This window comes from Chlorocebus sabaeus, chromosome 8 (genome assembly GCF_047675955.1).
Source record: "Chlorocebus sabaeus isolate Y175 chromosome 8, mChlSab1.0.hap1, whole genome shotgun sequence".
NCBI classification, from domain to species: domain Eukaryota; kingdom Metazoa; phylum Chordata; class Mammalia; order Primates; family Cercopithecidae; genus Chlorocebus; species Chlorocebus sabaeus.
The window spans coordinates 21505736-21532297 of NC_132911.1; the positions used below are offsets into that span (position 1 = coordinate 21505736).

The 26562-nt window shown below is 55.0% G+C and overlaps 2 protein-coding genes and 1 non-coding gene across 5 annotated transcripts in view; all 3 read left to right on the top strand.

Annotated features, from left to right (window-relative positions):
- Positions 1–538: 538 nt before the first annotated feature.
- On the top strand, positions 539–12603 carry NPM2 (nucleophosmin/nucleoplasmin 2). The gene is made up of 8 exons (XM_073018633.1): positions 539–1595; positions 1725–1810; positions 1940–2065; positions 8828–8921; positions 9791–9957; positions 10192–10226; positions 12142–12175; positions 12285–12603. The coding sequence occupies exons 1-8, from the start codon at positions 1538–1540 to the stop codon at positions 12327–12329; spliced, it is 645 nt and encodes a 214-aa protein (XP_072874734.1). The 5' UTR covers positions 539–1537; the 3' UTR covers positions 12330–12603.
- Positions 8014–8116, top strand: LOC119618971 (small nucleolar RNA U13). Its single transcript, XR_005235313.1, has one exon. It is a non-coding gene; the product is annotated as a small nucleolar RNA U13 (small nucleolar RNA).
- A 12124-nt stretch (positions 12604–24727) lies between the features above and the next one.
- DMTN (dematin actin binding protein) overlaps positions 24728–26562 on the top strand; it is a 33300-nt gene continuing 31465 nt past the window's right edge. For 2 of the 3 annotated variants that reach the window (XR_012093653.1, XR_012093655.1), the window contains exon 1: positions 24728–24939. The gene's annotated coding sequence lies outside the window, so the exon portion shown is untranslated. The remainder of the gene's footprint in view (positions 24940–26562) is intronic. The other variant, XR_012093660.1, reaches the window with a different exon arrangement.

The following is a 26562-nucleotide window of genomic DNA, read 5'->3' on the forward strand; positions in this document are numbered from 1 at the left end:
AATACTTGAACGTCTGTGCATGGCATGCATGTGCCTGCAATTTGCTCATCTTTACCACACACTTGGCTGCAATGGCTGTCACCTCCAGTAGGCCCCCTGCCAAGGACAGAGATCTCAGGGACAGTCAAGGAGACTGGAACTGCTCAGCTGGGGACAGGGAGCCTAGGGGGCCCTGGCAGGCCCCCAAGCCTCTCCTGGGTTGTCCTGGCCAATTCACAGGGAGGTTGACCCCAGCTCCCAGGAATAAAAGATTCTGACCTCTCCGTGGCAATGAGCCCCTGCCCCAGAGGTGTGCGGGAGATCCCTGGTTATCTGAGGTGTCTCCAGGGTATGTCCGCTGAAACCCCCCCTTCTCTTCACTGCCCACTGAGCCTGGGACCCGCTGCTGGTCACGTGCTTGGCCCTGTAGCATCGCTAGCCGTGCTCCCCAGTGTGCTCCCCGCCCCCTGCCGCGGAGCCTCCCGGCTCCCCTCCCCACCACACCTGCGGGCTGTGGCTCTCCGCGGGAGATCTCACCGTTCTGGAGACAGGGCTCGCCCTCTCTCATTGGAGACTGGAAGGACGGGCTGTCTGGGCCTTAGGAAAGGCCCATGCTGTATAAGGCATGGGGAAAGGAAAGGAAGAAAGGCAACGAACAAGGAGCGCTTCTAACTGCTGCTTCCTGCCAGCTGCAGGCCTCCCTTCCTAAGTTGGGCTAAGGTTTCCTCTCCATGGGCTGGGGAGGGGTCGCCAGTAGGCCTCAGCGGGTCCTCTTTGGCTCGGACAGCGGTTCTCACGAAGGGTCCTGGGCCGGCATCATCAGTTTCACCTGGGAACCGGTTAGAAAAGCAAATTCCCTCGGCCTCACCCAGACCCACGCCAAGGGCAGCTGTGGAGTGGGGCCCAGCGATGCGCACATTAGCAGCCCTCCAGGTGATTCTACCGCGCAGAGGAGGAAACAATGGGAGAAGGGAAGGGGAGAGGCAGGCGGCTTCTTTGCGGCTGATTGGACACCTGCCCTTCCCCTTCCAAGGCTTCTTAGCCCGGGCTTGGGCAGCAGCCCTCCGGCCAGCGGGGATGAGGTTGCGCTGCGCTCCGGGAGCGCCAATGGCGTGACTGGCCCCGCGCGAAGCAGCGACAGTAAGGCTGGGTGGGGGGAGCTGGGACCTAAGCCGCGCGCACACCCCTTTCTCTGCGCCTGGTGGAGGTGCACAGAGGCTTTTGAGTTAGGCCCAAGCGCAGCCAGGTGACCTCCCAGCGGACTTTCAAGCCTGGGCTCGGTGGACAGCTCCCTCTCGCGTGAGTCCCGCGGTCCTCTCCGCACCCGGCCGAGCCCCGGGCTGCGCGCCCCCCTGGGAGGTGGGTACTCGTCCTCCAGGAGTTGGCGGTGAGCCCTTGACCGTTGCGGGCGCTCTCCAGCCGCGAGCGACGCCTCAGTATCTGCCGATGCCTGCCGGCCTCTGGCATCCTCCAGTCGAGGGTCAGGGTCAGGGAGCAAGGCCTCACGCGGGCGCCCTCCTTGCAGCTGCCCGGCCACCCTGCTTCTCCGCCCGGAGCCATGAATCTCAGTAGCGCCAGCAGCACGGAGGAAAAGGCAGTGACGACCGTGCTCTGGGGTGAGTGGGAACTCAGGCTACTTCCCAGAGCCACGCACCACCTCCGGTGCGTGGCAGCTTGGGGCCCAGGTGAGCCCCTCCCTCGGGAACGAATAGAGGGCCCCACTTCCCTCCCTTTCTCCTCCGCAGGCTGCGAACTCAGTCAGGAGAGGCGGACTTGGACCTTCAGACCCCAGCTGGAGGGGAAGCAGAGCTGCAGGCTGTTGCTTCATACGGTCGGTGTTCCCAAAAGAGGGGAGGAGGAGGGAGTCCGGGGACTTTCTGGTCCCAACAGAGGACTATGGGTTTCTCCCGTCTGCCCTCAGGGTGATGAGGGGCCTCTGTCTATTTTCAAACCCACGCAGATTTGCTTGGGAGAGAAAGCCGAAGAAGAGATGCATCGCGTGGAGATCCTGCCCCCAGCAAACCAGGAGGACAAGAAGATGCAGCCGGTCACCATTGCCTCGCTCCAGGCCTCAGTCCTCCCCATGGTGGGCCTTTCCCTGCTGGCTGGAAAACTGCTCCCAGCCTCAGCCTCAGCCTCACCCTCACCCTCACCCTCACCTTGGGTGGGGATGGACACACACGAGCATGCATTCACCCTACAGAAGTGAGCCATGCCAGGGAGGTAGCACAGCCCATGCAGAAAGCTGGGGTCCAGCCCAGCTCACCCCTTCCTAGAGCTGTGTGACCTTAGGCAAGTTAAGCTGTCTGCAAAAATTACACTTTAAATCAGGGGTCCCCAACCACCGGGCCAAGGATCAGAATCCCTCTGTGGCCTGTTAGGAACCCGCGGCACAGCAGGAGGTGAGCAGCCAGCTAGCCAGCATTACCCCTGAGCCCCGCCTCCCGTCAGATCAGAGTGGCATTAGATTCTCAGAGGAGCATGAACCCTATTGTAAGCTGTGCGTGCGAGGGGTCTAGGTTGCGTGCTTCTTATAAGAATCGATTGCCTGATCTGAGGTGGAGCAGTTTCATCCCAAAACCACCCCCCACTCCCACCCCATCCATGCAGAAATTGTCTTCGAGGAAACCGTTCCCTGGTGCTAAAAAGGTTGGAGACTGCTGCTTTAAACGATTCACTGCTAGTAACAGGAACATGGTCGATCTACGTATTGGTTGTGTATCCAGAAATTCTGTAGTTTCTAATAATTTGTCTCAAGTTTTCTATGCATATAATAATTGAATAATGGCAGTTTTTTTCCTTTTTTTTTTTTTTTTTTTTGAGATGGAGTCTTACTCTGTCACCCAGGCTGGAGCACAATGGTGCGATCTCAGCTCACCGCAACCCCTGCCTCCCAGGTTCAAGCAATTCTCCCGTCTCAGCCTCCCAAGTAGCTGGGATTACAGGCATGTTCCACTACGCCTGGCTAATTTTTGTATTTTTAGTAGAGATGGGGTTTTGCCATGTTGGTCAGGCTGGTCTCAAACTCCTGACCTCAGGTGATGTACCTGCCTTGGCCTCCCAAAGTGCTGGGATTACAGGCATGAGCCACCACACCCAGCCAAACTGTCTTTTATCCCATGCCCATATCTGATCTACCAGCAGTCCTGTCATCTCTGCCTCCATCTTATACCCCGATGGACCACATCTCATCCTCTTCCCTGCTACTCTGGTATAGGTGACAGTTGTCTGTGGCTCCATTCTAATTGCTGGGCCTTCCTACCATCACATGGTCCCCTGTAGTCTATTCCAGGGTAGGCAAACTAGAGGGCTTGAATCTAGCCCGTTGCCTGTTTTTGTAAGTAGTTTTACTGGGAACACAGCCACACTCATTCATTTGTACCCTGTCCATGGCTGCTTTTCCTCCGTAACAGCAGATTTGAGTAGTCTCCATGGAGACCATATGGTTTGCAAGCCTAAAATATTACCTTCTGGCTCTTTACAGAAAGTTTCCTGGTCTGTGCTCCACATAGTTGCCAAAAAGATCTTTTTTTTTTTTTTTTTTTTGAGACAGAGTCTCGCTCTGACACCCAGGCTGGAGTGCAGTGGCGCAATCTCAGCTCATTGCAACCTCCACCTCCCTAGTAGCTGGGACAACAGGAGCTCCCCACCACACCCGGCTGAGGTAGTGGTAGTGGTGGTGGTGGTGGTGGTTGTTTTGTATTTTTAGTAGAGACGGGGTTTCACCATGTTGGCCAGGCTGGTCTTGAACTTCTGACCTGAAGTCATCCACTTGCCTTGGCCTCCCAAAGTGCTGGGATTACAGGCGTGAGCCACTGTGCCTGGCCAAAAAGATCCATTTAAACACAGGTCAGATCATGTGGCTTCTCCACGAGAACACTTAGGTCATGGCTCTCTCTCACTTGGAATAAGAGCCCAGAGTGTATTACGGCCTGCTGCGGAGCCTTTGTGTTCTGGCCTCAGCTACCTCTCTGTTTCAGATGTGTTTTATGTCTTATGTTCCAGGTATGTATCTTTTACACAGTATGTAGCTAGATTTTGTTCTAGCTGGCCAGTATAGTCTGTATTCATTGCAATTGCTGATGGAATTGGATTTGTGGCATGTACTTTGTACCCCTACTTTCTTTGCTTTTTTATTTTCTTCTCCTTTTCCTATAATTTATTAGATTAATTAAAGTTTCTTTTCCCCTTCTCACTGGTTTGGAAGTTATAGAATCTCATTCTAATTTTTTACTGGTTATCTTTAATTTTTTAACAATCATGCATGACTCAAAGTTTAAAATTAATGTTTTATTTCCTCCCAGACAATCCAAGGAGGTTTTCTGATTCTCCTCTTTTTATTTTTTTATTTTCGAAATGGAGTCTCACTCTTGTTGCCCAGACTAGATTGCAGTGGTACAATCTTGGCTCACTGCAACCTCCACCTCCGAGGTTCAGGTGATTCTCCTGCCTCAGCCTCCCGAGTAGCTGGGATTACAGGTATGCACCATGATGCCCAGCTAATTTTTGTGTTTTTAGTAGAGACAGGGTTTCACCATGTTGGCCAGGCTGGTCTTGAACTCCTGACCTCAGGTGATCTGCCTGCCTTGGCCTCCCAAAGTTCTGGGATTACAGGTGTGAACCACCACACCTGGCCTGATTCTCGTCTTTTTATTTATTTATTTATTTATTTATTTATTTATTTATTTATTTAAGATGGAGTCTTGCTCTGTCGCCCAGGCTAGAGTGCAGTGGCCGGATCTCAGCTCACTGCAAGCTCCGCCTCCCGGGTTTACGCCATTCTCCTGCCTCAGCCTCCCGAGTAGCTGGGACTACAGGCACCCGCCACCTCGCCTGGCTAGTTTTTTGTATTTTTTAGTAGAGACAGGGTTTCACCGTGTTAGCCAGGATGGTCTCCATCTCCTGACCTCATGATCCACCCATCTCGGCCTCCCAAAGTGCTGGGATTACAGGCTTGAGCCACCGCGCCCAGCCAATGATTCTCATCTTTTTAACTTCAATATTATTATCTAGTGTTCTAGCTCCAACTTGTCAACCTGCTCAACACTACTCATTACTAGTACTATTGTATTTTCCAGTTAATTCTTAGGTAGGTTTACTTTGTTTACCAATGAGTTTGGTTACCACTGCTTCTTGCACCCACTTCTTCCTTCTTGATTTATCTTTTTTAGAAACACACTTTAGTGAGCCTGAGAATAGTAAACTTACTCAGGCTTTGTCTGGAAATATCATGATTATGCCCTTATTCCTTCACGATGGTTTGACTGTGTATATAATTCTAGGTCGAGAGTTTCCTTCAGCTTTGAAGCTGTTCTATTCTGGTTCCCAATGTTGCTGTTGAAATCCTCAATCTGTCTGATTATTTCCTTTTTGGAGATGTCTTTCCTTTCTGGTTTATTTTAAGGTAATGTCTTTTGTTTTTATTTTATTTTTATTTATTTATTTTTTTTGAGACGGAGTCTCGCTCTGTCGCCCAGGCTGGAGTGCAGTGGCCGGATCTCGGCTCACTGCAAGCTCCGCCTCCCGGGTTCACGCCATTCTCCTGCCTCAGCCTCCCAAATAGCTGGAACTACAGGCGCCCGCCACCTCGCCCGGCTAGTTTTTTGTATTTTTTAGTAGAGATGGGGTTTCACCGTGTTAGCCAGGATGGTCTTGATCTCCTGACCTCGTGATCTGCCTGTCTCAGCCTCCCAAAGTGCTGGGATTCCAGGCTTGAGCCACCGCACCCGGTCGTTTTTATTTTCTATAGTTTTACCATGATATGTTAAGGTGTAGATTTATTTTTATTTATCTGTTCAGGACTTAGGTTTTCAGGTATGAGGATCTATGTCTTTGATCAATTCTGGAAAATTCTTGGTTGTTTTCCCTTTGAATATTGACTGTCTTCCAGTCTTTCGAGTTCCTTTTCCAATTAGATATATGTTGGGCCTTCTCACTCTGTCCCCCGTGTTAGCTTTTCTTTCATGTTTCTTTAACTCTCCCTCTGTGCCTTATACTTGGTAATTCCTTCACAGTATTGTTGATCATACTAATTCTGCTTCTGCTGCTTTATTCTGCTTTTTAATCATTTGTTGAGGTTTTCTTTTATTTTTGTTTTAAAAAAGACAAGGTCTTGCTCTGTTGCCCAGGTTGGAGTGCAATGGCCTGATCATGGCTCGCTGCAGCCTCAAACGCCTCGGCTCAAGTGATCCTCCCCTTCAGCCTCCTGAGTAGCTGGGACTACGGGCACAAGCCATCATGCCCGGCTATTATTATTTTGTTTTGTAGAGCTGGAGTCTCACTATGTTATCCAGACTGGTTTCTAAATTCTGACCTCAAGCGATCCTCCCACCTTGGCCTCTCAAAGCGCTGGGATTATAGGCATGAGTCACCACGCCCATCCTCAGCTTCCGGTTTTTTATATCTAGAAAGCTGCATTTGGTTCTTTTTCTTGTTCATAATGTCTTGTTCTTATTATAATGATTCCTACTTTTACATTTACTTGGTTTTAAACATATATATATACACACACACATATTTATGTATATACATGTTTTAGAGACAAGATCTTGCTCTGTCTCCCAGTCTGGAGTGTAGTGGTGCAATCATAGCTCACTGCAGTCTTGAACTCCTGAGTTCAAGCCATCTTTCTGCCTCAGCCTCCCGAGTAGCCTGGGCTACAGGCATGCACCACCACACCCAGCTTTATCTGATATTTTTTTAGATTGGGGTTCTAAGGTCTTGGTTGGGCTAGTCTGCAGTCACTTGATTTCTTTCTGTTGACTCTAGCTGGATTGTTTCTTGTATGTTTTGTAATTTTATACGGTGAGCTCATCTTCAGTTTATTTTGTTGTTTTCCAAAAGAATTCGATGTTGCCTGAGTTTGGAGAGTGTCCCAACAGAGTGGTTTCGTGTTTGCTTCTGCCATTTACCTCAGGAATATCATAAACTTGGGATTTTCTATACATTTCTTGGCTTGGCAGTACTCACTGAGTAAATTCAGACCCTGTAAGTGAGAGGCGCAGCTGTGGGTCGTGGGCTCTCACTGGAGGCTTCTTTTATTTCCATTCATGCTTCCTTGTTAGCTTCCTTTTATGGTGGCTAGGGTTTCGATTTTTCTTTTTCATTTTTGAGGGGAAGAGGGCTGGTGTGGGCTTTTTAGTCTGCAATCCTCAACACTTACCTTGGGCCTTTTACTAAGAGTATAGCCCTTGCGGGTTCTAGCCTCCCCATGGTGGTCTCAGCTGCAACTCTCCTTCTCGCCTGAGCCCGAGGCCTTGTCTCCTGTCTGTGAGGTTTTTTATGTTGCTTTGTTGTATTTTTTAAAGACAGAGTCTCGTTCTGTCGCCCAGGCTGGCATGCAGTGGCACAATCTCGGCTCACTGCAACCTCCGCTTCCTGGGTTCAAGCAGTTCTCCTGCCTCCGCCCCCTGAGTAGCTGGGATTACAGGTGTGCACCACCATACCTGGCTAATTTTTGTGTTTTTAGTAGAAACAGGGTTTCACCATATTGACCAGGTTGGTCTCAAACTTTTGACCTCAAGTTACCCGCCTGCCTCGGCCTTCCAAAGTGCTGGGATCATGGGCATGAGCCACCGTGCCCGGCCTGTGTGTGAGTTCTGAAGCGAAAAGTCCTGGCTGTTTTCAGGCCCATTTCCCCTCAGTTGCTGCACACCAGCTCCTGCACCCGCCTCTCATTTCTTTTTTCTTTTTTTTTTTTGGAGATAGAGTGTTGCTCTGTCGCCCAGGCTGGAGTGCAGTGGCGCGATCTCAGCTCACTGCAAGCCCTACCTCCCAGGTTCATGCCATTCTCCTGCCTCAGCCTCCCAAGTAGCTGGGACTACAGGTGCCCGTCACTACGCCTGGCTGATTTTTTGTATTTTTAGTAGAGACAGGGTTTCACCGTGTTAGCCAGGATGGTCTCAGTCTCCTGACCTCGCGATCCGTCCACCTCGGCCTCCCAAAGTGCTGGGATTACAGGTGTGAGCCACTTCGCCCAGCCAAAACCTTTATTATGTATATCCATACATTATGCATAAGACAAAAGTACCATACAGGCTCTTGTCATTTATAAGTGTGATGATTGGGGTTTCACACTTGTGCGTAAGATGTGCCTCCCACAAACCTGGTTACAAGTTGGCACATTACCTGTCCGATGTGAAAAAAGAAAGTAGTACTGTACATAAAAGCGTGAATCTGCTTTCTCATTTGATGAGTGTCTCAGTCTGCCCAAGTTGCTATAACAAAATACCACAGACTGGAAGGCTTTAGCAACAGACGTTTTCTCACAGTTCTGGAGGCTTGAGGTCTGAGATCAGGGGGCCGGCATGGTTGGGTTCTGGTAAGGGTCCTCTCCCTGAGTTGCAGATGGCAGCCTTCTTGCTATGTGTTCACATGTGGGGCAGGAGAGTGGAGAGAAAGAGAGTGAGTTCTCTAGTGTCTCTTACTGTAAAGGTACTAGTTCTATCATGAGGGTCCCGCCCTCATGACCCCAAACCTAACGACCTCCCAAGGCCCCCATTTCTAAATACTATCACGGTGGAGAATAGGGCTTCAACGTAGGAATTTGGAGGATGGGGGAACAGCTGTAATTTAGCCCATAGCAATCAGACTTCCTTATCGACAGCTGCCTTTCAGCTTGGAGGCCCATCTGTGAGCCTAGCAAGAACGGGATTACCAGGTTCAAATTCTTGGACAGAGCCCACCTCAGCAGGGGGTACAGGGCTGAGAACACAGTAAGGTCCACACAATCCATGAGTAGTGTGTAGAGTTTGGGGAGGGAAATCAACTCAGTATTTCTGCCTGAGGCCAGCCCCCGAGAGGTGCCAGGCCTAAGTGGCCCTCTCTTCTCTGCTTCCTCCCACTGCAGGTCACCATGGTAGGAGTGCAGCTTTCTCCCCCAGTTACTTTCCAGCTCCGGGCTGGCTCAGGACCGGTGTTCCTCTGTGGCCAGGAACGTTATGGTAAGTCAGAACCCGGGCTCAGGAAGGTCTGAGAGTACCGTGCCAGGCAGGGGCTCGAGATATACTAGCTCTTCAAACCCTGGAGGGATTCTTGAATTTTGGGAGAAAATCCCCAAAGGCAACATGACGACCAGCAGCCTGGACTGGAAGGCAAGGGCGCTGGTCCCTGTTCTTCTTTACCCGCTATGACCTCTGTAGGCTGCAGCCCCTCGCTTGTAAACTTCAAAGAGCAGTTGTGAAGAATAAATGGGATATTCAGGAAAAGTACTCAGCATAATACCCGGTACTAGGGAGCCACTGTTGAGGATGTGGCTGCTGCACTGATGCAGACCACAGCAACGCAGACTGTAGCAACGCAGCATGATGCTGACTCCTTCAAGATCCCTTCAACTGGCCCTCTTTTCTGTATGATTATGCCTCATTCATAATTATGATTATGCTAAAAAGCCTTGGCAGGTCCCACTTCTCTTAGGATAAGGTTTCAGTTCATTAGCTATTTGCTTTAGATTCTTTCCCCTTCTCCCTCCTCTTCCTCCCCCACTCTGCCTACCTTTAGCCTTGGCCCCAGCCCTTGCCAATATGAATCCCCCTCCTACCCAGCCAGAGCCACTTCCCCTGCCCTCTTTCTACCACCCTAGCCCTCTGGAAGGCTTTCCTAGACCCCCTACCCTACCCTGGCCTCCACTGTCAAGAGGACCAGAAAGGGTGCCGCCCTATACAGGTAGCAGGCAGGTAACCACTGTTAACTCCAGACTAGGATTCCTCCAGGGCAGTGCTTGGAGCAGCACGCATCACAGAATGGGAGGTGGGCATCGAGATTCTGTTACTCTGAAGCTGTACCCCTGCCCCCTTTCCCATTGCTATCACAGAAGCATCAGACCTAACCTGGGAGGAGGAGGAGGAGGAAGAAGGGGAGGAGGAGGAAGAAGAGGAGGAAGATGATGAGGATGAGGATGCAGATATATCTCTGGAGGAGGAAAGCCCTGTCAAACAAGTCAAAAGGCTGGTGCCCCAGAAGCAGATGAGCGTGGCTAAGGTGGGGGAAGGAGTGTGGCTGTTTGGAAGGAAGTGGTGCCCCTACAGAAGCACCTCAGAGGGATGGGCCACCGGGAGCCTGGGCCAGCCTCCCAAGCTGAGTGTGCAGGATGGGCCAAGGCCACCTCGGCTAGTTCTGGCCAGGTGCTCAGCGGGAACCTTGTGGACCTTGGGAATCTGTTCTGGCTCTGGACTTTGTCCTAACTCTCCTAATAAACTGTTTTTTGGTTCCCAGAAAAAAAAGCTGGAAAAAGAACAAGAGGAAGCAAGGTAACTCTTCCTACCTGTTAAATTAGCTGAAATCTCTTAGCTGAGATATACAGTGTTAGAATACTGTGCTGTTGGCATGTACGCGTACAAATGTCCACACGGTGTATATACCTGCACATGCAGGCACACAGGTATGGAAGTTCTGGAGGGTGGCATCACCTTTCTGGAAAAGCATTACAACATACTTACCTTGGGACCTAATTCCACTGAAGGCAATTCCTTCCACAGAATTCCATCTAAAATTCAGGGGAAATTATCTGCACTAAGATATTTCTCATGGCTGGACACAGTGGCTCGTGCCTGTAATCCCGGCACTTTGGGATGCCAAGGCAGGTGGATCACTTGAGATCAGGAGCTCGAGACTAGCCTGGTCAACATGATGAAACCCTGTGTTTACTAAAAATACAAAAATTAGCCAGGCCTGGTGGCGTGCCTGTAATTCCAACTACTCAGGAGGCTGAGGCATGAGAATTGCTTGAGCCCAGGGAAAAGTTGCAGTGAGCCGAAATTGTGCCACTGCACTCCAGCCTGGATGACACAACGAGACTCAATCTCAAAAAACAAAATTTAAAAAAGATGCTTATCATGGCATTATTCAAATGGTGAAAAAATGGAAGCATTCTAAATGTCTACCAATGTAACAATTGACTAAACTACATCTGTTTTCTCAATGGAATATTAATAATGCTTATGAAAAATATAGCAGCCTGGAAAGTATGTGTATAGTTTTGGTTTGTTTGTTTAATGAGACAGGGTTTTGCTCTGCCACCCAAGCCGGAGTGGGATGGCACAATCATGGCTCACTGCAGCCTTAACTTCCTGGGCTCAAGTGATCCACCTCAGCTTTCCAAGTAGCTGGGAATATAGGCACGTGCCACTATGCATGGAGAATTTTTAAGTTTTGTGTAGAGACAGGGTCTTTCTTTGTTGCCCAGGCTGATCTCAAACTCCTGGCCTCACACAATCCTCCTGCCTCAGCCTCCCAAACCACTGGAATTACAAGTGTGAACTCTGCACCTGACAAGAGTATTGATAGTTCATATAGCAGGATATAAAGTCATTTTTATTTTATTTCACACATTTTTTTTTAAGAGTTTGACCAGGCCAGGCATGGTGGCTCACACCTGTAATTCCAGCACTTTGGGAAGCCAAGGTGGGAGACTCACTTGAGGTCAGGAGTTCAAGACCAGCCTTGCCAACATAGCAAAACCCTATCTCTACTGAAAATACAAAATTTAGCTGGGCGTGGTGGCACGTGCCTGTAATCTCAGCTACTCAGGAGGCTGAGGCAGGAGAATTACTTAAACCCGGAATGCGAAGGATGCAGTGAGCCAAGATCACACCACTGCACTCCAGCCTGGGCAACAGAGAAAAAGAAAAGTTTGACCAAAAAAAAATAATAACCCTGAAAGAAAATACACCAGAATGTTTAGTGTGGGCAGTAAAGAAAACTCTAAGTAATGTATTTTCTTGTCTATTTGCTATATTTTGTACAAAATGGTTAATATTTTATAATGAAAAAGACATTTGTGGGCCAGGTGTGGTGGTGCACACCTGCAGTCCCAGCTACTCAGGAGGCTGAGGCAGGAGGATCACTTGAGCCCAGGAGGCTACAGTGAGCTGTGATGGTGTCACTGTACTCTAGCCTGGGCAACAGAGCCAGACTCCATCTCAAAAACAAAACAAAACAAAAGACATTTGTGATAACCAAATGAAGATAGAAGCTTAAGGAAAACACATGTGCGTGTGCATGCACACACGCACACCCCTTTGTTTAAAGAGTCCGAGTGGTCCCCAGGAGGAGCAGCCAGGCTTGCTTTCCAGGGTGGGCACTGGGAGGGCCCCGCCACAGATCTGGAGCAGAGCTCTCTCTCTGACCCCCATCCCACTCCTGCTCCACTCCACCCTGTTGCAGAGCCAGCGTTAGAGACAAGAGCCCTGCGAAAAAGGTGAGTAGGACCGGGGGCTGTGGTCCCTGAGACAGGCGGGTATTTTCTTGGGGGGCTGCCTGGTATGGAGAAGGGAATGGGACCCTGGAGCCCTGCCTTCCCTCCACAGGCCAAAGCCACAGCCAGACCCAAGAAGCCAGGATTCAAGAAATGAGGGCCACGCTTTGGGGGCCACACAGGGTGCCCCTGCCTGGCCCCTCCATCTGTGTCTGAATGTGACAGGGGTGTTGTAGGGGCAACATGAGAGCCCCTCACCCCCAACTCTCCGCTTTCAGGAGACCCCCAGTGAAGAGCCCCACCTCGGGGTCACAATAAAGTTGCCTAGTCAGGACTTCCCTTCTCTTCCCTGGAGCCGGCCTCCTTGTCCGCAGCGCCAGCCCAAGTGCCCGGCAGAGGGCAGTCTTGAACCAGTGCACCCGGGCCCTGAGGTCATACCCACCTCGCTGTACCCAGCCCCCGCGGCTTGAGCCTGCTGTGTCCCTCCTCCTCGGCACCCCCAATTCTCCCCCAGTGGCAAGGGAAGAGCCTAGAATCTGCCTTCTGCTGAGCTGAGTGTCAGGTGTATTCGCAGCCCACACACTCCCTCTGGGCAGGGCTAGGTTTATAGGCACCCAAGGGCTACAGCTGCTCAAGCTACCAGAAAGGGCCTTGCCCTAGGGGGCCAGCCCCCATGGTCTTCTCCGGACCATACTCCTGTCAGGCAGCTACTGTGTGCAGAGCATCTCTAGGGACCTCAGGGACATCCATTCTTCCTGCTTGCTTCTGTTAGGGGCCAGCTCTTACAGAGACCTCCCACGTGTGAAGATCTGGGTCAGGCGGGAGCCAGAGGCCCGCGCCCTCAAGAAACCTTTGAGGTGGGATAGACGGGATGAGCTTTACAGAGGCACCAAGCCCCACATGCTATCAAGCAGGCCTCAATCAAGCATAGGGGCGAGGTCAAGAGAGGACTGGAAAATGGGGTGGGGGACCCCCACCCTCTCCCCGGTGTGCAGAGGGGACTCTGGAGGGCTGTTCACCCGTGGGTGATGCTGGCGCAGTCCCTGGAGCAGGCAAACACACAGATGGGCCCCCCACTCGGGGTTATCCAGGTAGCGCCTCTGCTGGCTTCTCCCTGCCCCTCCCCAGCACCCTTGGGGGCCAGGCCTGAAGTGAACCAGTGGGAAGCTGGTCCTGCCATCCTGCCTAGGATCCCCAGGTATGGGGCCCAGGAGGTCGGAGCTCTTTGAACACCTGCCTGGGAAAGTCAACAGCCAGGCTGGGGCCTCCTGTCCAGCTATAGCTTCTCTTGAGACCAGAGACAGAGGTAGTAGAGGGCAGGGTGGTATTCATTTTTTTTATTTTTATTTTTTCACTTTTTTAGAGACAGGGTCTCACTCTGTCACCCAGGCTGGAGGGCAGTGGCACAGTCTTAGCTCACGGCAGCCTCGACCTCCTGGGCTCAAGCAATCCTCCCACCTCAGTCTCCCAAAGAGCTTGGAACTACAGGTGCGAGCCACCACACCACAATGAATTTTAAATTTTTTTGTAGAGACAGGGGGTCTTGTTATGTTGCCCAGGCTGGTCTCCAACTCCTGGGCTCAAGAGATCCTCCCGCCTCGGCCTCCCAAGTGCTGGGATTGCAGATGTGAGCCACCGCGCCCGCCCACGGTGGCATTCTCCCTGCATGTTTCCTACACCCATGAGGCAGATGTGGGTGCTGTCCCGCCCTCCAACAAACAGACAAGCCACTAACTTCAGGTCACCCAGAGTCCCACGCTCCAACAAGGGGACAAACCACTAACTTCAGTCGTCCAGAGAGTGACGAGGGGGACTGCTCCATGTGGGCAGCTGGTGCTTTTCGAACTTGGTTTCATCCACAGTGACCCGGGGTAGACAAACCCAGTTCCTCACCTTCAATTCACTTACAGTTTAGGGAAACAAAACTCAACACAATCATTTCAGTTACTGTCTGGTGCTTTGAAGGGAGTGGAACAGGTGAATTTGGGGGGCAGGGGGAAGCAGTTTGGCGAGAAGGTCTCCTGGAGGAGGCAATGGACAAGAAGGGGCCAATGGACTTCATAAGGAGCTGGCAGAGGACGTCCCTGGAAACAGGAGCAGAGCATGCAAAAGGTCCAAGGCAGACACCTACTTGAAGGGGGATCGCTGCAGTGACAGCTAATTAATACCCACGACCCACTCCTTTAATCCTCATAACTGTGCCTTAAGGGGATTGTGATTGGCTCCATTTCTTTTTTTTAATTTTTTTTAGAGACTGGGTCATACTCTGTCACCCAGGTTGGAGTGCAGTGGCGCAATCATGGCTTACTGCAGCCCAGAACTCTGGGTTCCACCTGTTTCCTCCCGCTTCAGCCCCCTCAAGTAGCTGGGAATACAGGGACGCACCACCACACCCAGCTCATTTTTTAACATTTTTGTAGAGACGGGGGTCTCACCATATGGCCCTGGCTGGTCTCAAACTCCTGACCTCAAGCTATCCTTCTACCTCTGCCGCCCAAAGTGCTGGGATTACAGGTGTCAGCCACCACACCTGGCCCAGCCCCATTTCTCAGATGAGGAAAGTGTGGCACAGAGAGGTTAGACAAGTTGCCCCAAGGTGACACAGCTGGCAGAGGAGCCAGGGAGTCCGGCCCCAGAGCCCTGGATTTTGACCACTCTGCTGATGGGAGGGAGGCATGAGCCGGTGCACAGTTTACGAAGTCTTGTAAACTGAGAGCAGGAGTTAGAAGTCAGTCAACCATGTAATGGTAGTCCTCAAGGGACAGCCAGGCCTCTCTACAGCCAAGCACGTATTTGGCCCCAAGCACATGAAGGCACGCAGCAGATAAACCAGTGATCACTTGATTTTGATTTGCAAGCAGGCAGTAGGAAATAAATTGCAAAGGTGGAGGCCGGGTGCTGTGGCTCAGGCCTGTAATCCCAGCACTTTGGGAGGCCGAGGTGGGTGGATCACCTGAGGTCGGGAGTTCGAGACCAGCCTGACCAACATGGAGAAACCCCGTCTCTATTAAAAATACAAAATTAGCCGGGCGTGGTGGTGGGCACCTGTAATCCCAGCTACTCGGGAGGCTGAGGCAGGAGAATCACTTGAACCTGGGAAACGGAGGTTACGGTGAGCTGAGATCATACCATTGCACTCCAGCCTGGACAACAAGAATGAAACTCCGGTCTCAAAAAAAAAAAAAAATTGCAAAAATTCCATCCTCCTTGCTAGAGCGCCCTTTGCCCTCTGCCCTTCGCCCTTCCCCTGCCCCAACGCTTCTGTTTTTCAGCAGGAAGAGGGTGGGCTGGGCTCAAGCAGGTGGTGGCAAGTGGCTGACCTGCAGGTGGGCTCTGTGTTTGCACCAGCTGGGCTGTTAGGAGAGGCAGGCGTGAGACGACCCCAGCTGGGGGGTGTTGAACTTGGCACTAGGGGGTGGGGATTAACCACAGCAGCCCAGGCTACTTCTCAGTTCCCTTATCACCTCCTGAACGCCACCCCCCAAGCAATGAATGTTAATAAACTCCACCCTTCTTCATTCCCCCTTACCCCCAGCTCACTCCAGTCAAAGGAGAAAGTCTGACAGTTTAGGTCAACTGAGGCTAAACCACAAAACGGGCCCCTGCCCCCATTCTTGTGGCACTTGTTGCGTTTCTGAGAGTCCTTTATCTCAGCTGACATGGATGGCGGTGGTTTTGACAGCATCCCTGGTAGTAGCCATTTCCTTTTTATAAACTGGGACCCTGAAATCAGAGAAGTGAAGGGACCTGCCACAGGTCACATAGCATATAAGGACCAGGGCAAGGATGGGGGATAAAATCAAGGGCTCCATGATGCCTCCCCACTCAGGGCCCCCCACTGGCTTCCCCCTGGGCGTAAAGGAGCACACCAAGTTAGAGGGCCAGGCTTGCAGGTGCCCAACCAGAAAGGACAAGGAGCCACAGCTGTCTTGCCTGTGACACAGGCCATCCAGCCATGCCCAGAGCTAACCCCCTGGCTAAACCCCGAGGCCCAGCTTGTCTGCTGGCATCTGTTACCATGGAGACCCGGGCTGGCCAGTGACAGCAGGCCCTGTCCCCATGGATAGAAACCAGGTGCTTGGGCTCAGAGGCCTTGAGTGGCTCCCATTGTCCCCATGGCCAGTAAGTCCCGACAGCATAAATTGGAACCCTCACCCAACTTTTGCCCCCAGCTGACACCTCCACCCTGGAACCCAAGGCCTGAGCTGTCCCCTCCACGTGTCTGTGCTCTCTTTAATGCCCTGCCTGGGGGTTGGGAGCTGGTGAGGATGTGGATGTGAGGTTGAAGGTTTCTCAGGGAATGAGCCAGAGCTGCCCGAAGAGGCAGAGTGTAACCCAGACTGCAGATGATGGGAAGAACGCGGAACAGAAGTGACCCAAAGGATCCACAGGGGGAAAGCAGAGAGGTGGGCACGTGGGCACCCGGTGCCTTGTCCCAGCCATGCCACTAGCTAGCTGTGAGGCTTTGGGCGAGTCCCTTGCCCTCTCTGGCTCTCATCCAAGGAATAAGGAAGTTGGAACAAATGATGAATCCCTAAGACCCCTTCTAGCTTTGACGTTCTTTGAGTTTCATTCCAAATCCCCAGACTCCCCCTGGTAAGCAAGGCCAGGGCTCGCCCATCCTCCCCACACAAGCTCAGGCTGCACCCACTCCTGGGCTGGGTCCCCGAGGAAGAGCCTGTGGAGAGGAGAGCCCGGAGCTGCCTGCACTGGTCAGTGCATGGGGGCAGGGGTGGCAGACCACTTTGTGGATTGATGGAGCTCAGAAAGGTGAGAAGGAACCCACAGGTGAGAGTTTCGCCCACCCCCCCCATCATCTCTTTAGGTAAATAAATCCACATCCGCCACTTCCCCTTCCCTTCCCACCCTGGGCACGCAGAGAACTCCAGGGAGCCCAGAGCTGGGGCCTGAGCTCTGCTCACTCACAGTGGGTCTTCCCTCAGAGATCCCCAAGCAGACCCCCAGGCCCTCCTATCTTCTGCAGTCACCGTCATCCACTTTTCTGTAGGGAGGGAACAGCATGGAGCTCTCTGTTCATCAGTCTCCAGGACCTCGGATTCCACCTTTAATCCTGAAAACCCAGGAAGGCTTCTGTGTCCCTACAATGAAGCAGGTTTGGGGCTGGATCTGGAGGGTGGCAACTCAAACCATGCAGAACAGAAGAAGGATAGACTTTTCCATTCTGGCTATTCCATTCACTAGCTGGGCCATTCTGAGCAAACTACCTCCCAGTGTGCCTCAGTTTTCTCATCGGCAAAATGGGCTAGTCCCTGGCATTGTACCGGGCAATGTGGGACCGGAGGTCAGGGGAAGAGGCTAGTAGGCACTTCATCCCAGGCAGCTGCTCAGGAACACGGGACACAGGGAGGGGACTCTGAGCTGCTCCTAGCTCAGAGAGGCTCCAGGGACAGGCACTGGGAGGAAGGGGATGCAGAATGGTGAGTGGAGCTGGATCTCGGAACACAGACCTCTTGAAGTCTGCTGTGTGCTGATTTCACACTAAACCCCCAACACCCTGAGGCATTCCTGTCCTCATTTCTCAGATGGAACTACAGAAGCCCAAGGAAAAGGGGCTTAGGCCAGGACACCCAGCTCTTCTCTGAGTCTCTGTCTCAGGCCAGCTTTTGCACCTCTCCATTGGGATTCTTCCTAGACCTCCATCTATACCTGCCAACCCACCTCTGACCCCCAATCTGTTGCGCCCAGTATTTGCTGCTGGTCAGGACAGCCTTAACCCCTCCTTCCCAGCAATCAGCTGCTCCAAGCCAAGCCCACCCCTGCCCCCTGGAGGGAGGCTCCTCCTTTTAAGGCTGCTTCTGGGAATTTCTACTCCTGAGCCAGAACAAGAGACCCCAGCCCCGCTTGACACCTGCAGCTCACCCTTGGGGAGGTGGGGCACCAGACCTGAGGGCAGGAGACTGGGGAGGCGGGGCACCAGACCTGAGGGCAGGAGACTGGGGAGGTGGGGCACCAGACCTGAGGGCAGGAGACTGGGGAGGCGGGGCACCAGACCTGAGGGCAGGAGACTGGGGAGGTGGGGCACCAGACCTGAGGGCAGGAGACGCAGACCCGGAGAGGGGAGGAGGGGCTCCCCCTCCCTTGCCTGCCACACATCGAGTTTGCCTGCGTCGAGTTTGGCCAGTCTGTGAGGGTCAGGAATAGAGCGGGAGACAGCAGGGCCACCTCCTTCAGGAGGCCCCCACTGCTCCATCTCTGCACTGGGTGGCCCAGGAGAGACTGGCAGCCCAGAGGGCACAGCGCGCACGCCCCCACCCGCATCTGCTTTGCAGCCTCACTGGCCAGGAAGGTGGACACCTCATACCTCAGTCTCCCAATTACGCCCTCCTCCTCCCCCTCCTCCTCCCTCTTTTCTCTCCTCCTCCTCCTCCCCCCCTTTCTCTTCTCCTCGCCCCCCTGAAAACCTGTGGCTCGGAGAGACCTTGGCTTCTCTGGGACTCTACCCCTGGGGACTTCCCACATCTGCTCCTGAGCTTGGGGGCAGGGGGGCAACCGCCTGAGGAACCTCTCCAGCGATGGGAGCCGCCCGCCTGCTGCCCAACCTCACTCTGTAAGTGTGCTACCTCTCCCACTGGAGTTTTGTTGCCATTTCCAGCCTCAGGGCAGCCCTCCTCTTCCCAGGACTCCCACGCGTGCGTGTGCAGGGCTGGCAGGGCGGGGGTGGGGGCCTGGGTGCACCCTAGGCTTGTGGCTGGCACCCACACCTGGGCTTACCTCCTCTCCCCGCACAGGTGCTTACAGCTGCTGATTCTCTGCTGTCAAACTCAGGTAGGCAGGCGTTCCCACCGGCTTTCCCCCAGTTTTCCCACCCCACCTAACCAGGGCGGGTGCAGGGGACCGGCTCCTTTCAGGTGGACAGAGGCAGAGTCTGGCCTCTCCCTGGGTCCAGGAGGCGCTGAGGTTTGGAGGGGAGTGAGCCTTTGATGGGGAGGGCAAGGAAGGGGGCTGACTGAGGTTTTATCTCTGTCCTCCCTCTGAGGACCCTCCCCACTTCCCCTGGGTCTCTGCTCCTCTCCCTCCCTCTCCACCGGGTTCCCCCAGAAGGCTAAGTGCGTGGGCGCTCCGGACTTGAGGGATGGAGCCTGGAGCGGTTGGAAGCGGGTGGAGGTGATGGCTCAGGTGAGGCTTGTGTTTGCCAGTACCTGAAAGGACAGGTTGTGATGCGAAACCACTCATATGTCCCTCTCCCACCCCACTCCCATCAGTATGGATGCCCAGGGTAGGGGTCTCATGAGCATGTCTGGAATGCCCGGCCAGGGTGAGGTGACTCCTCACCTGAAGGGCACAGAGGTCAAGCCCAAAGAGGTTTGTTGGGGACAGGATGCAAGGTTTGCTTCTCCACACTTCCCCCACCCCAAGTCGGCCCCCCACCTCCCTCCATGCACACCTCCCACCCCCAAGTCTCAGCCCTCAGTGCGAGGCTTGCTCCCTTTTTTGTGATCCTCCATAAAAGTGCAGCTATTAAAATGCACTGGTCCAGAACCGCTCTGGGGCGAGATCGCTTGGCTTTCCCAGGCCAGAGGCCCGCTTCTCTTCATATCCAGTGGGGACTTTTTTTGAAGGTAAATGCCTTTTCTCTGGGAGAGGGAAAGGGGCAGCCTTTGAAGCAGTGGGGGGGTGGGAGAGGGAGAGACAACTCCCCCCCGCTTCCTTCCCCCTTTTGCTCCAGCCCCGTTCCAGGCCTTTTGCTTCACACATCCAGGGGGAGCCAGAAGAAAGCCCCCAGCCTGGCTGGGAGGGGGCTGGGGGTGGGCCCAACCTGTTCTGGAGGGGAACTAGCACAATGGTGCGGCTGGCCGGGCGTTTATGGCCTGGCTGAGGCCCCATTCAGGATTCAGGGAAGGTGGCAAAGCGGTCCTTTCCCCCTTGAAGTGCCCCCTCACCCCCCTGGGAGGGGGGGCCAGCAGGCCGGACCACAGCCATGCTTGAGGGGCTGTCTGACAAGCAGCTGTCTGCAGTGGTGGAAGGGGAGGTCCTCCCGCAGCGGGAACATGAAAGGGACAGGCTAGGTCCCGCGGGGAGAGGGACTTGTGGGTTGTGGGCTGTGGGGGGGCGTGGGGCTGCCTTTGTGAAAGGCTTGAAGGGGACAAGGAAAGGAGGGGGCTTCGGGGGGGCGCTCTCTGCTCCTGACCTGGAACAGACTGCCAGAGGAGGCCGTCGGCCAAGAGGGGCGGAGGGCCTGAACCTGGGCCAGGAGGCGGGACTGGGACAGGCAGGACCCCACCCCCTGGAAGGGAGGCCAGGGAGGGGCAGGTTGGGCAGGTCCCCCACCCCAAATGCTCCAGGGTGGGGCAAGGGGCAGGTCTTGCAGAGGCTGAGCAGAGGCTGCTCTATGGGGAGCTGCAATTGGAAATGAGCAATGGTGCACAGGAAGTGTGAACCCTGCACAGGTTAAACGTCCAGCTCTGAGAGCTGCTCCCTCATTCCCCCTGCCTCAAAGGTGATATTTCCCGCCCCCTCCCTAGGAGAGAGTAGCCCCTAACAGATGCTGATCTGGGTCTAGCTCTGTCCAGATGGCTGAGGTTGGGCCTGGGATAAAGGTGGAATTAGGGATTTGGGGCAGGGGATAGGAAAAGCTGTCCCAGCACAGGCAGCAGCATCCAGGTAGAGAGAGAAACAACAGAAAAGGTGCATTCTCCTGCCAGAGCTGAGGCTGCTGCCAGCAGCCAGGAAACCTAGCCCGGGTTGCACCTTGCAGGATGGAGAGGAGGAAGTACTCTGAGTCTCTCCCACTTAGCCTTACAGATGGTTAAGGAGAGACCTAGCTGGGAGGCGGTACTCCTCCTGGCTTTGCACAGTGTGTGGGGGGAAATGGTTCCTCTCCCCCAACCCAAAGGGGAAGCAGGTGGCCGGGAGCCTCTGTTACATTGTGGCTAAGGAGCCGCCTGGCAAGGGCAGCCACTGGGCCACTGCTGATAGTGCCTGTCCTCTTGGTGCTGCCTCTGCCTCCCTCTGCTAAGGAGGCACTTTGCCTGCCTGTTCTCCCATAGTGCCCAGCCCCAGCTCCAGCCCATAGAGGAGGGAGGAACGCTGGAAGGGCCCTGAGCACCAGGGGGTGAGGCCAGGGAGAAGATGGGTATGAGCTCAGGATTCCATGGTTAGTGCTTTGAAGAAATGCTCACGGGACCCTGCAGGAGCTTTCAGAGTCCCCCACATGCTCTCTGGTGACCCTAACTCGCAGCACCATCTGCTCTGTGCCCGTGTGCTGGGCACAGGGTCTTTCAAGGCCAGTGGAGAGGATGAGGAAGGAATCTGGTTGTCCTGGCTAATGGAGCATGTCCCTGGAGTTCTGGGGGAGATGACAGGCTCTGGTCTAAGAAGCAGGGACAGAGGTTCTGTCCCTAATGAGCTGTGTGTCCCGTGCACCTCCTTCATAGAATATGAGGATGGGACAGAACCCCCAGGGCTCCTTCCAGCTCCCAGAATCCTGATTCCAGGGCTGTGCTCTGTCAATAAGTGTCCCCCAGACTGGGCAGACCCCACTCCCTTCTGTAAGGTAGACGCAAAGCCAAGAAGTTATGACCGGCTCACCCAGGGGCCTGGGAAGGTTATGGCCACATGCCCACTTCACTCTGCAGGACAATTGGCCTGTCCCCAGTACATTCACCTCCTCACCCCTCTCCCTTGGATGGACCAGTGGTGGTGTCACCCAAAGCAAATTGACACTATTTTTCCCTTGGTAACCGCAAAGGGGGAGAATCACCCGTCTCCTAATTTTAACCAGTACGTGAGGGACCAGGGCGCCATGACCGACCAGCTGAGCAGGCGGCAGATCCGCGAGTACCAGCTCTACAGCCGGACCAGCGGCAAGCACGTGCAGGTCACCGGGCGTCGCATCTCCGCCACTGCTGAGGACGGCAACAAGTTTGGTGAGAGCTGGCCCTCCCCCCAGGCCACCCACACCTCCACTCTGCCTCACCTCCTGGTCCATTCCCAGATCCTGTGTCAGGGCTGAGGGCCCCAAGGGCCTGAGTGTCCCCAACCCCTTCGCCTGAGTCTGGAGGTCAGTGTGGCTGGGTGGTCCCCTGCCGTAGCCATAGGCTGGCAGCCCCAATGGACGGAGGTCTTTCTCCCCTTCCCCACCACAGCCAAGCTCATAGTGGAGACGGACACATTTGGCAGCCGGGTTCGCATCAAAGGGGCTGAGAGCGAGAAGTACATCTGTATGAACAAGAGGGGCAAGCTCATCGGGAAGGTGAGGCTGGGAGACTGGAAACAGTAACAGAGAGTCAGCCCTACTGGGGTGAGGACATATAAGGCATCAAGCTCCCCTCTCTCCTCTGAGCCACACCCTCCTGCGTAAAGACTTCCCATCCTACTCTCAGCCCGCCCACCCTCTCTGGTTTCATTTTATTTTAGAGTCCGGGTCTTGCTCTGCTACCTAGGCTGGAGTGCAGTGGCACAATCATAGCCCACTGCAGCTTCAAACTCCTGGGCTCAAACAATCCTCTCGCCTCAGCCTCCAAAGTAGTAGCTGGCACATGCCCAGCTAATTTTTTTTTTTTTTTTTTTTTTTGGTAGAGATAGGGCCTCACTATGTTGCCCTGGCTGGTCTCAAACTCATGGGCTGAAGCGATCCTCCCACCTCAACCTCCCAAAGTGCTGGGATTACAGGCGTGAGCCACTGAGCCTGGTCTAGTTTCTCTATTTAAATGAGTCCCCGGGACTCTATTAGCCCTCTGAGGGGACTGGCAAGCCATTGGGATCTGCGGGGCTGATGTCAGGAGTATTTCTCCAGCAGGCATCAGTAGGAGTTTAGCATCTACCTGACACTGCAGCCTCTGGGTGGAGGACTAAAGGCTGTTGAGGGTGGAAAGTGGGGCACAGATGTAAGACAGGAACTCCCCCAAGTTCATGGGGCCAGTGGGCTCCAGCTAGCAAGACAGACACTAAGCAGCTGCTCCTGTAACTGAAGCGCACAGTGGGCCCAGTCCTGCTGGGTGGGAGAATTCCACTTGGTTTGAAACCAGGCAATCCCATCTTCCCATTCGGCTGTTGCTGACCAAATGACCTCTGGTTTGCTTATCTTTGTCAAGTCTCAGGCTTCTTGTCTGTAGAAATGGGCACAGATCCCTGATTGCTGACAGGGTGGGATGGGTGGCCACGCTGGCATCCTTCTTTCTTCTCATTGGAGGCTGCTGCCTCCTCTCCCATGCTCAGCAGCACCACTCACCTAGGCTCCATGAGCATTTCAGTGCTAAGGGCCCGGGCATGCTGGGAACTGCTGCAGGACCTTGATCTTCACCTGCATCTCAGAAAGCTGAGGCCCAGCCTGCTACAGGACGGCTGAATGACAAGACTGCAACTCAGATCCACAAAGCCTGTTCCCGTTGGCCACGGTTGCCTCTCTAACTAGGATGCCATCTCACCAGGCAGAGTTCCCTGGGTTCACGGCCCCGTTGTTCCCGTTGTCCCTCCTCAGTCGTCCAAAATAGGCCCTAAGGGCAACACCCTAGACCAGGGTAGGTGGACAAATGCCCTTCCTGTCCTTGTTTCTCCCGCAGCCCAGCGGGAAGAGCAAAGACTGCGTGTTCACGGAGATCGTGCTGGAGAACAACTACACGGCCTTCCAGAACGCCCGGCACGAGGGCTGGTTCATGGCCTTCACGAGGCAGGGGCGGCCCCGCCAGGCTTCCCGCAGCCGCCAGAACCAGCGCGAGGCCCACTTCATCAAGCGCCTCTACCAGGGCCAGCTGCCCTTCCCTAACCACGCCGAGAAGCAGAAGCAGTTCGAGTTTGTGGGCTCCGCCCCCACCCGCCGGACCAAGCGCACGCGGCGGCCCCAGCCCCTCACGTAGTCTGGGAGGCAGGGGGCAGCAGCCCCTGGGCGCCTCCCCACCCCCCTCCCTTCTTAATCCAAGGACTGGGCTGGGGTGGCTGGAGGGGAGCCAGATCCCCCAGGGAGGACCCTGAGGGCCGCCAAACATCCGAGCCCCTAGCTGGGAAGGAGGAGGCCAGTGCCCCAGGGGCGGCTGGTACAGCGCCCCCTTCCCGGACGGGTGGCAGGCCCTGGAGAGGAACTGAGTGTCACCCTGATCTCCGGCCGCCAGCCTCTAGCCGGCCTCCCAGTCGGGCTCCTGAAGCCCGCTGAAAGGTCAGCGACTGAAGGCCTTGCAGACAACTGTCTGGAGGTGGCTGTCCCCAAAATCTGCTCCACGGATCTCCCTCAGTCTGCCCCCAGCCCCCAGACTCCTCCTGGCCAGACTGTAGGAAGGGGCTTTTGTTTGTTTGTTTCAGGAAAACAGAAAGAGGGAGAGAGAGAGAGAGAGAGAGGAAAATAGAGGGTTGGCCACTCCTCACATTCCACGACCCAGGCCTGCACCCCACCCCCAACACCCAGCCCCGGAATAAAACCATTTTCCTGCAAATAGGTTATCTGAAGCGGGGTGGGGGATCCGACCACCGAGTACCCCTGGAAACGAGCCTGCCGTCCCCGGCCGGGCGTGGCCCCGGCAGGTGCAGGCGCGGCCCGCAGCACTGGGGCCCCGCGGGAGGCGGGCGGTCCAGGGCGCGTCCAGGCCGGGCGGCCCCTCCCTGGCGCGGGCTCGGGTTTCCTGGGCTCGCGCGGCGCGGCCCGTGCTACCTGTTGGGGAAGAAAACCCGAGCCCCGAGAGGGGCCGGGGCCGGGACGTGCATCCAGCCGGGCCCCAGGCCCGAGGCGCAGGCGAGGGCCCTGCGGAGCCCGGCGAGGCCCGGGCGGCCCGCGGACGCCAGGAGCCTTCTCGGGCGGCGAAATTGCTTTTTTTCCGGTGAGGAGGGCGGGGGCGGGGATTGGGGCTGGGCGGCCGGAAGGGGGAGGGGGCGAGAAGGCGTCCCCTGTCCTCCCGGGTCCCCGCGGGGCCGGGGCGGGGGCCACACCTGAGGGCAAATCTCAATTAGAGGCAGCGGCCGGGCCCGGATGGCCCGGGGGGAGGGGGAGAGAGGGGCGGGGAGGAAGGGGCGGCCCTGCCCCCACCCCAGCTTCTCCGGTGGGCTTTCCCAGGGGCTCCAGGTGTGCGTGTGGAGAGTGGAACTCGGGGGCGATAAAACCCGCCTCTTCAGTGCGTTGGCTTTTAATCTTGTCGAGGGGGAGGTCCTTCCTCGCAGGGACCACCCCCCCCCACACCCCAACAGGTCAGCTCTTCAGGGGGAACACCGTCAGCGAGCCCTCTCTTCTGGGATTGGGGCCCCAGCCTCAGTTTCCTCTACCCTCACTGAGCCCTCTCTTCTGAGGATGACCCCCAGCCTCGGTTTCCCGTTCCCTCACTGAGCCCTCTCTTATGAGGATGTACCCCCTCCCCTCCCTCTTCCTTCTGAGAGTACCTTGAGGAGGGGCATTATGGAGAGAGAAGGATGAAGGACATCCCTTCTCCTCTCTGCTCCCTAGAATGGCCTAAAAATAAGGAAAGAGGAAGTGGGGAAGGGCCCTGGTCCAGGGAAAATGGGAGGTGGGTGCAGCTACAGTCCTAGTTGATGGCGAGGGCTGGCGCAGAGTCTGACACCCCCACCACGGGGCAATTTAGAAGGTGGGGACAGCGGCAGCCAAGAGGGAGGTCCCCGGCCCTGGGACAGACATTCTCCCTACTGCTCGTCATAATTGCTTTTCACCAGGTTACTTTTTTCTCTCCCCCATCACAAAGAGCCTTAATCCCAATGAAGACCGCGCCGTGTTGGGGGTAGTTTTCTGGGATGTGTGTTGGGAGGGTGGTCTGGAGCCACAGCTGATAACTGGCGAGTTCAATGGGACTTAACGGGGGAAACACCCAGCAATTACTTGAGGACAAAGGGTTGGGGGCCCCCCAGGTGTAGGGGACTGGACTTTGGGGGGTGGCTGGGGAGGAGGCTGGGAAGGAGGTGTGTTGGGGAGGGGGCCTCTTACAATCCCTCTGATTTCCGCAGGAATTTGAGACATTCTTTAAAACTAGACTGCCTCCCCGCTAGCCGGGCTCTCCGGCCCACCCCCGCCCCTCCCTCGCTCGGGTTAGAGACGGCTTCAAAGGTGGATGGGGCCCTTTGTCTTGCCTCTGCTTTCTTCTCGGCCTTTCTCCGGCCCCTCCCTCCCTCTCTTTGACCTCCCCAGTACCGACAGGCCTCTGGGGGCTGGCTCCAGAAAGCCTTCACTGTTTTCTTTCTTGCTTTTTGAGGTGAGACCTGGCAGGGAGGGACAGAGAAGGGAGAGGGAGGGCCGCTCTGGAGGCCTGTGCTGTCCCAGGGAGTGCCCTCATCCCACCCCATCCCCGAGGTGTCCAGCGCCTGCTCTCGCCCTGGGGCGCTGGGTCCCTGGGTCCCTGGCTGGACTCTGAGCCTTCTCCTCACCACACCTCTCAGCGCCTCTGCCCAGTGTTCAGGCGCTGCCATGCCCCAGGTGGCTCTTCAGGCTCTGGAAGTCTGTT

What these genes read in the sequence shown, in the direction of transcription:
- NPM2 (XM_073018633.1), top strand. Translation starts at nt 1,538, where the DNA reads ATGAATCTCAGTAGCGCCAGCAGCACGGAGGAAAAGGCAGTGACGACC. An exon ending in GCAGGCTGTTGCTTCATACG is followed by an intron (nt 1,811 to 1,939) that starts GTCGGTGTTCCC and finishes AAACCCACGCAG; the next exon opens with ATTTGCTTGGGAGAGAAAGC. An exon ending in CTGTGGCCAGGAACGTTATG is followed by an intron (nt 8,922 to 9,790) that starts GTAAGTCAGAAC and finishes TTGCTATCACAG; the next exon opens with AAGCATCAGACCTAACCTGG.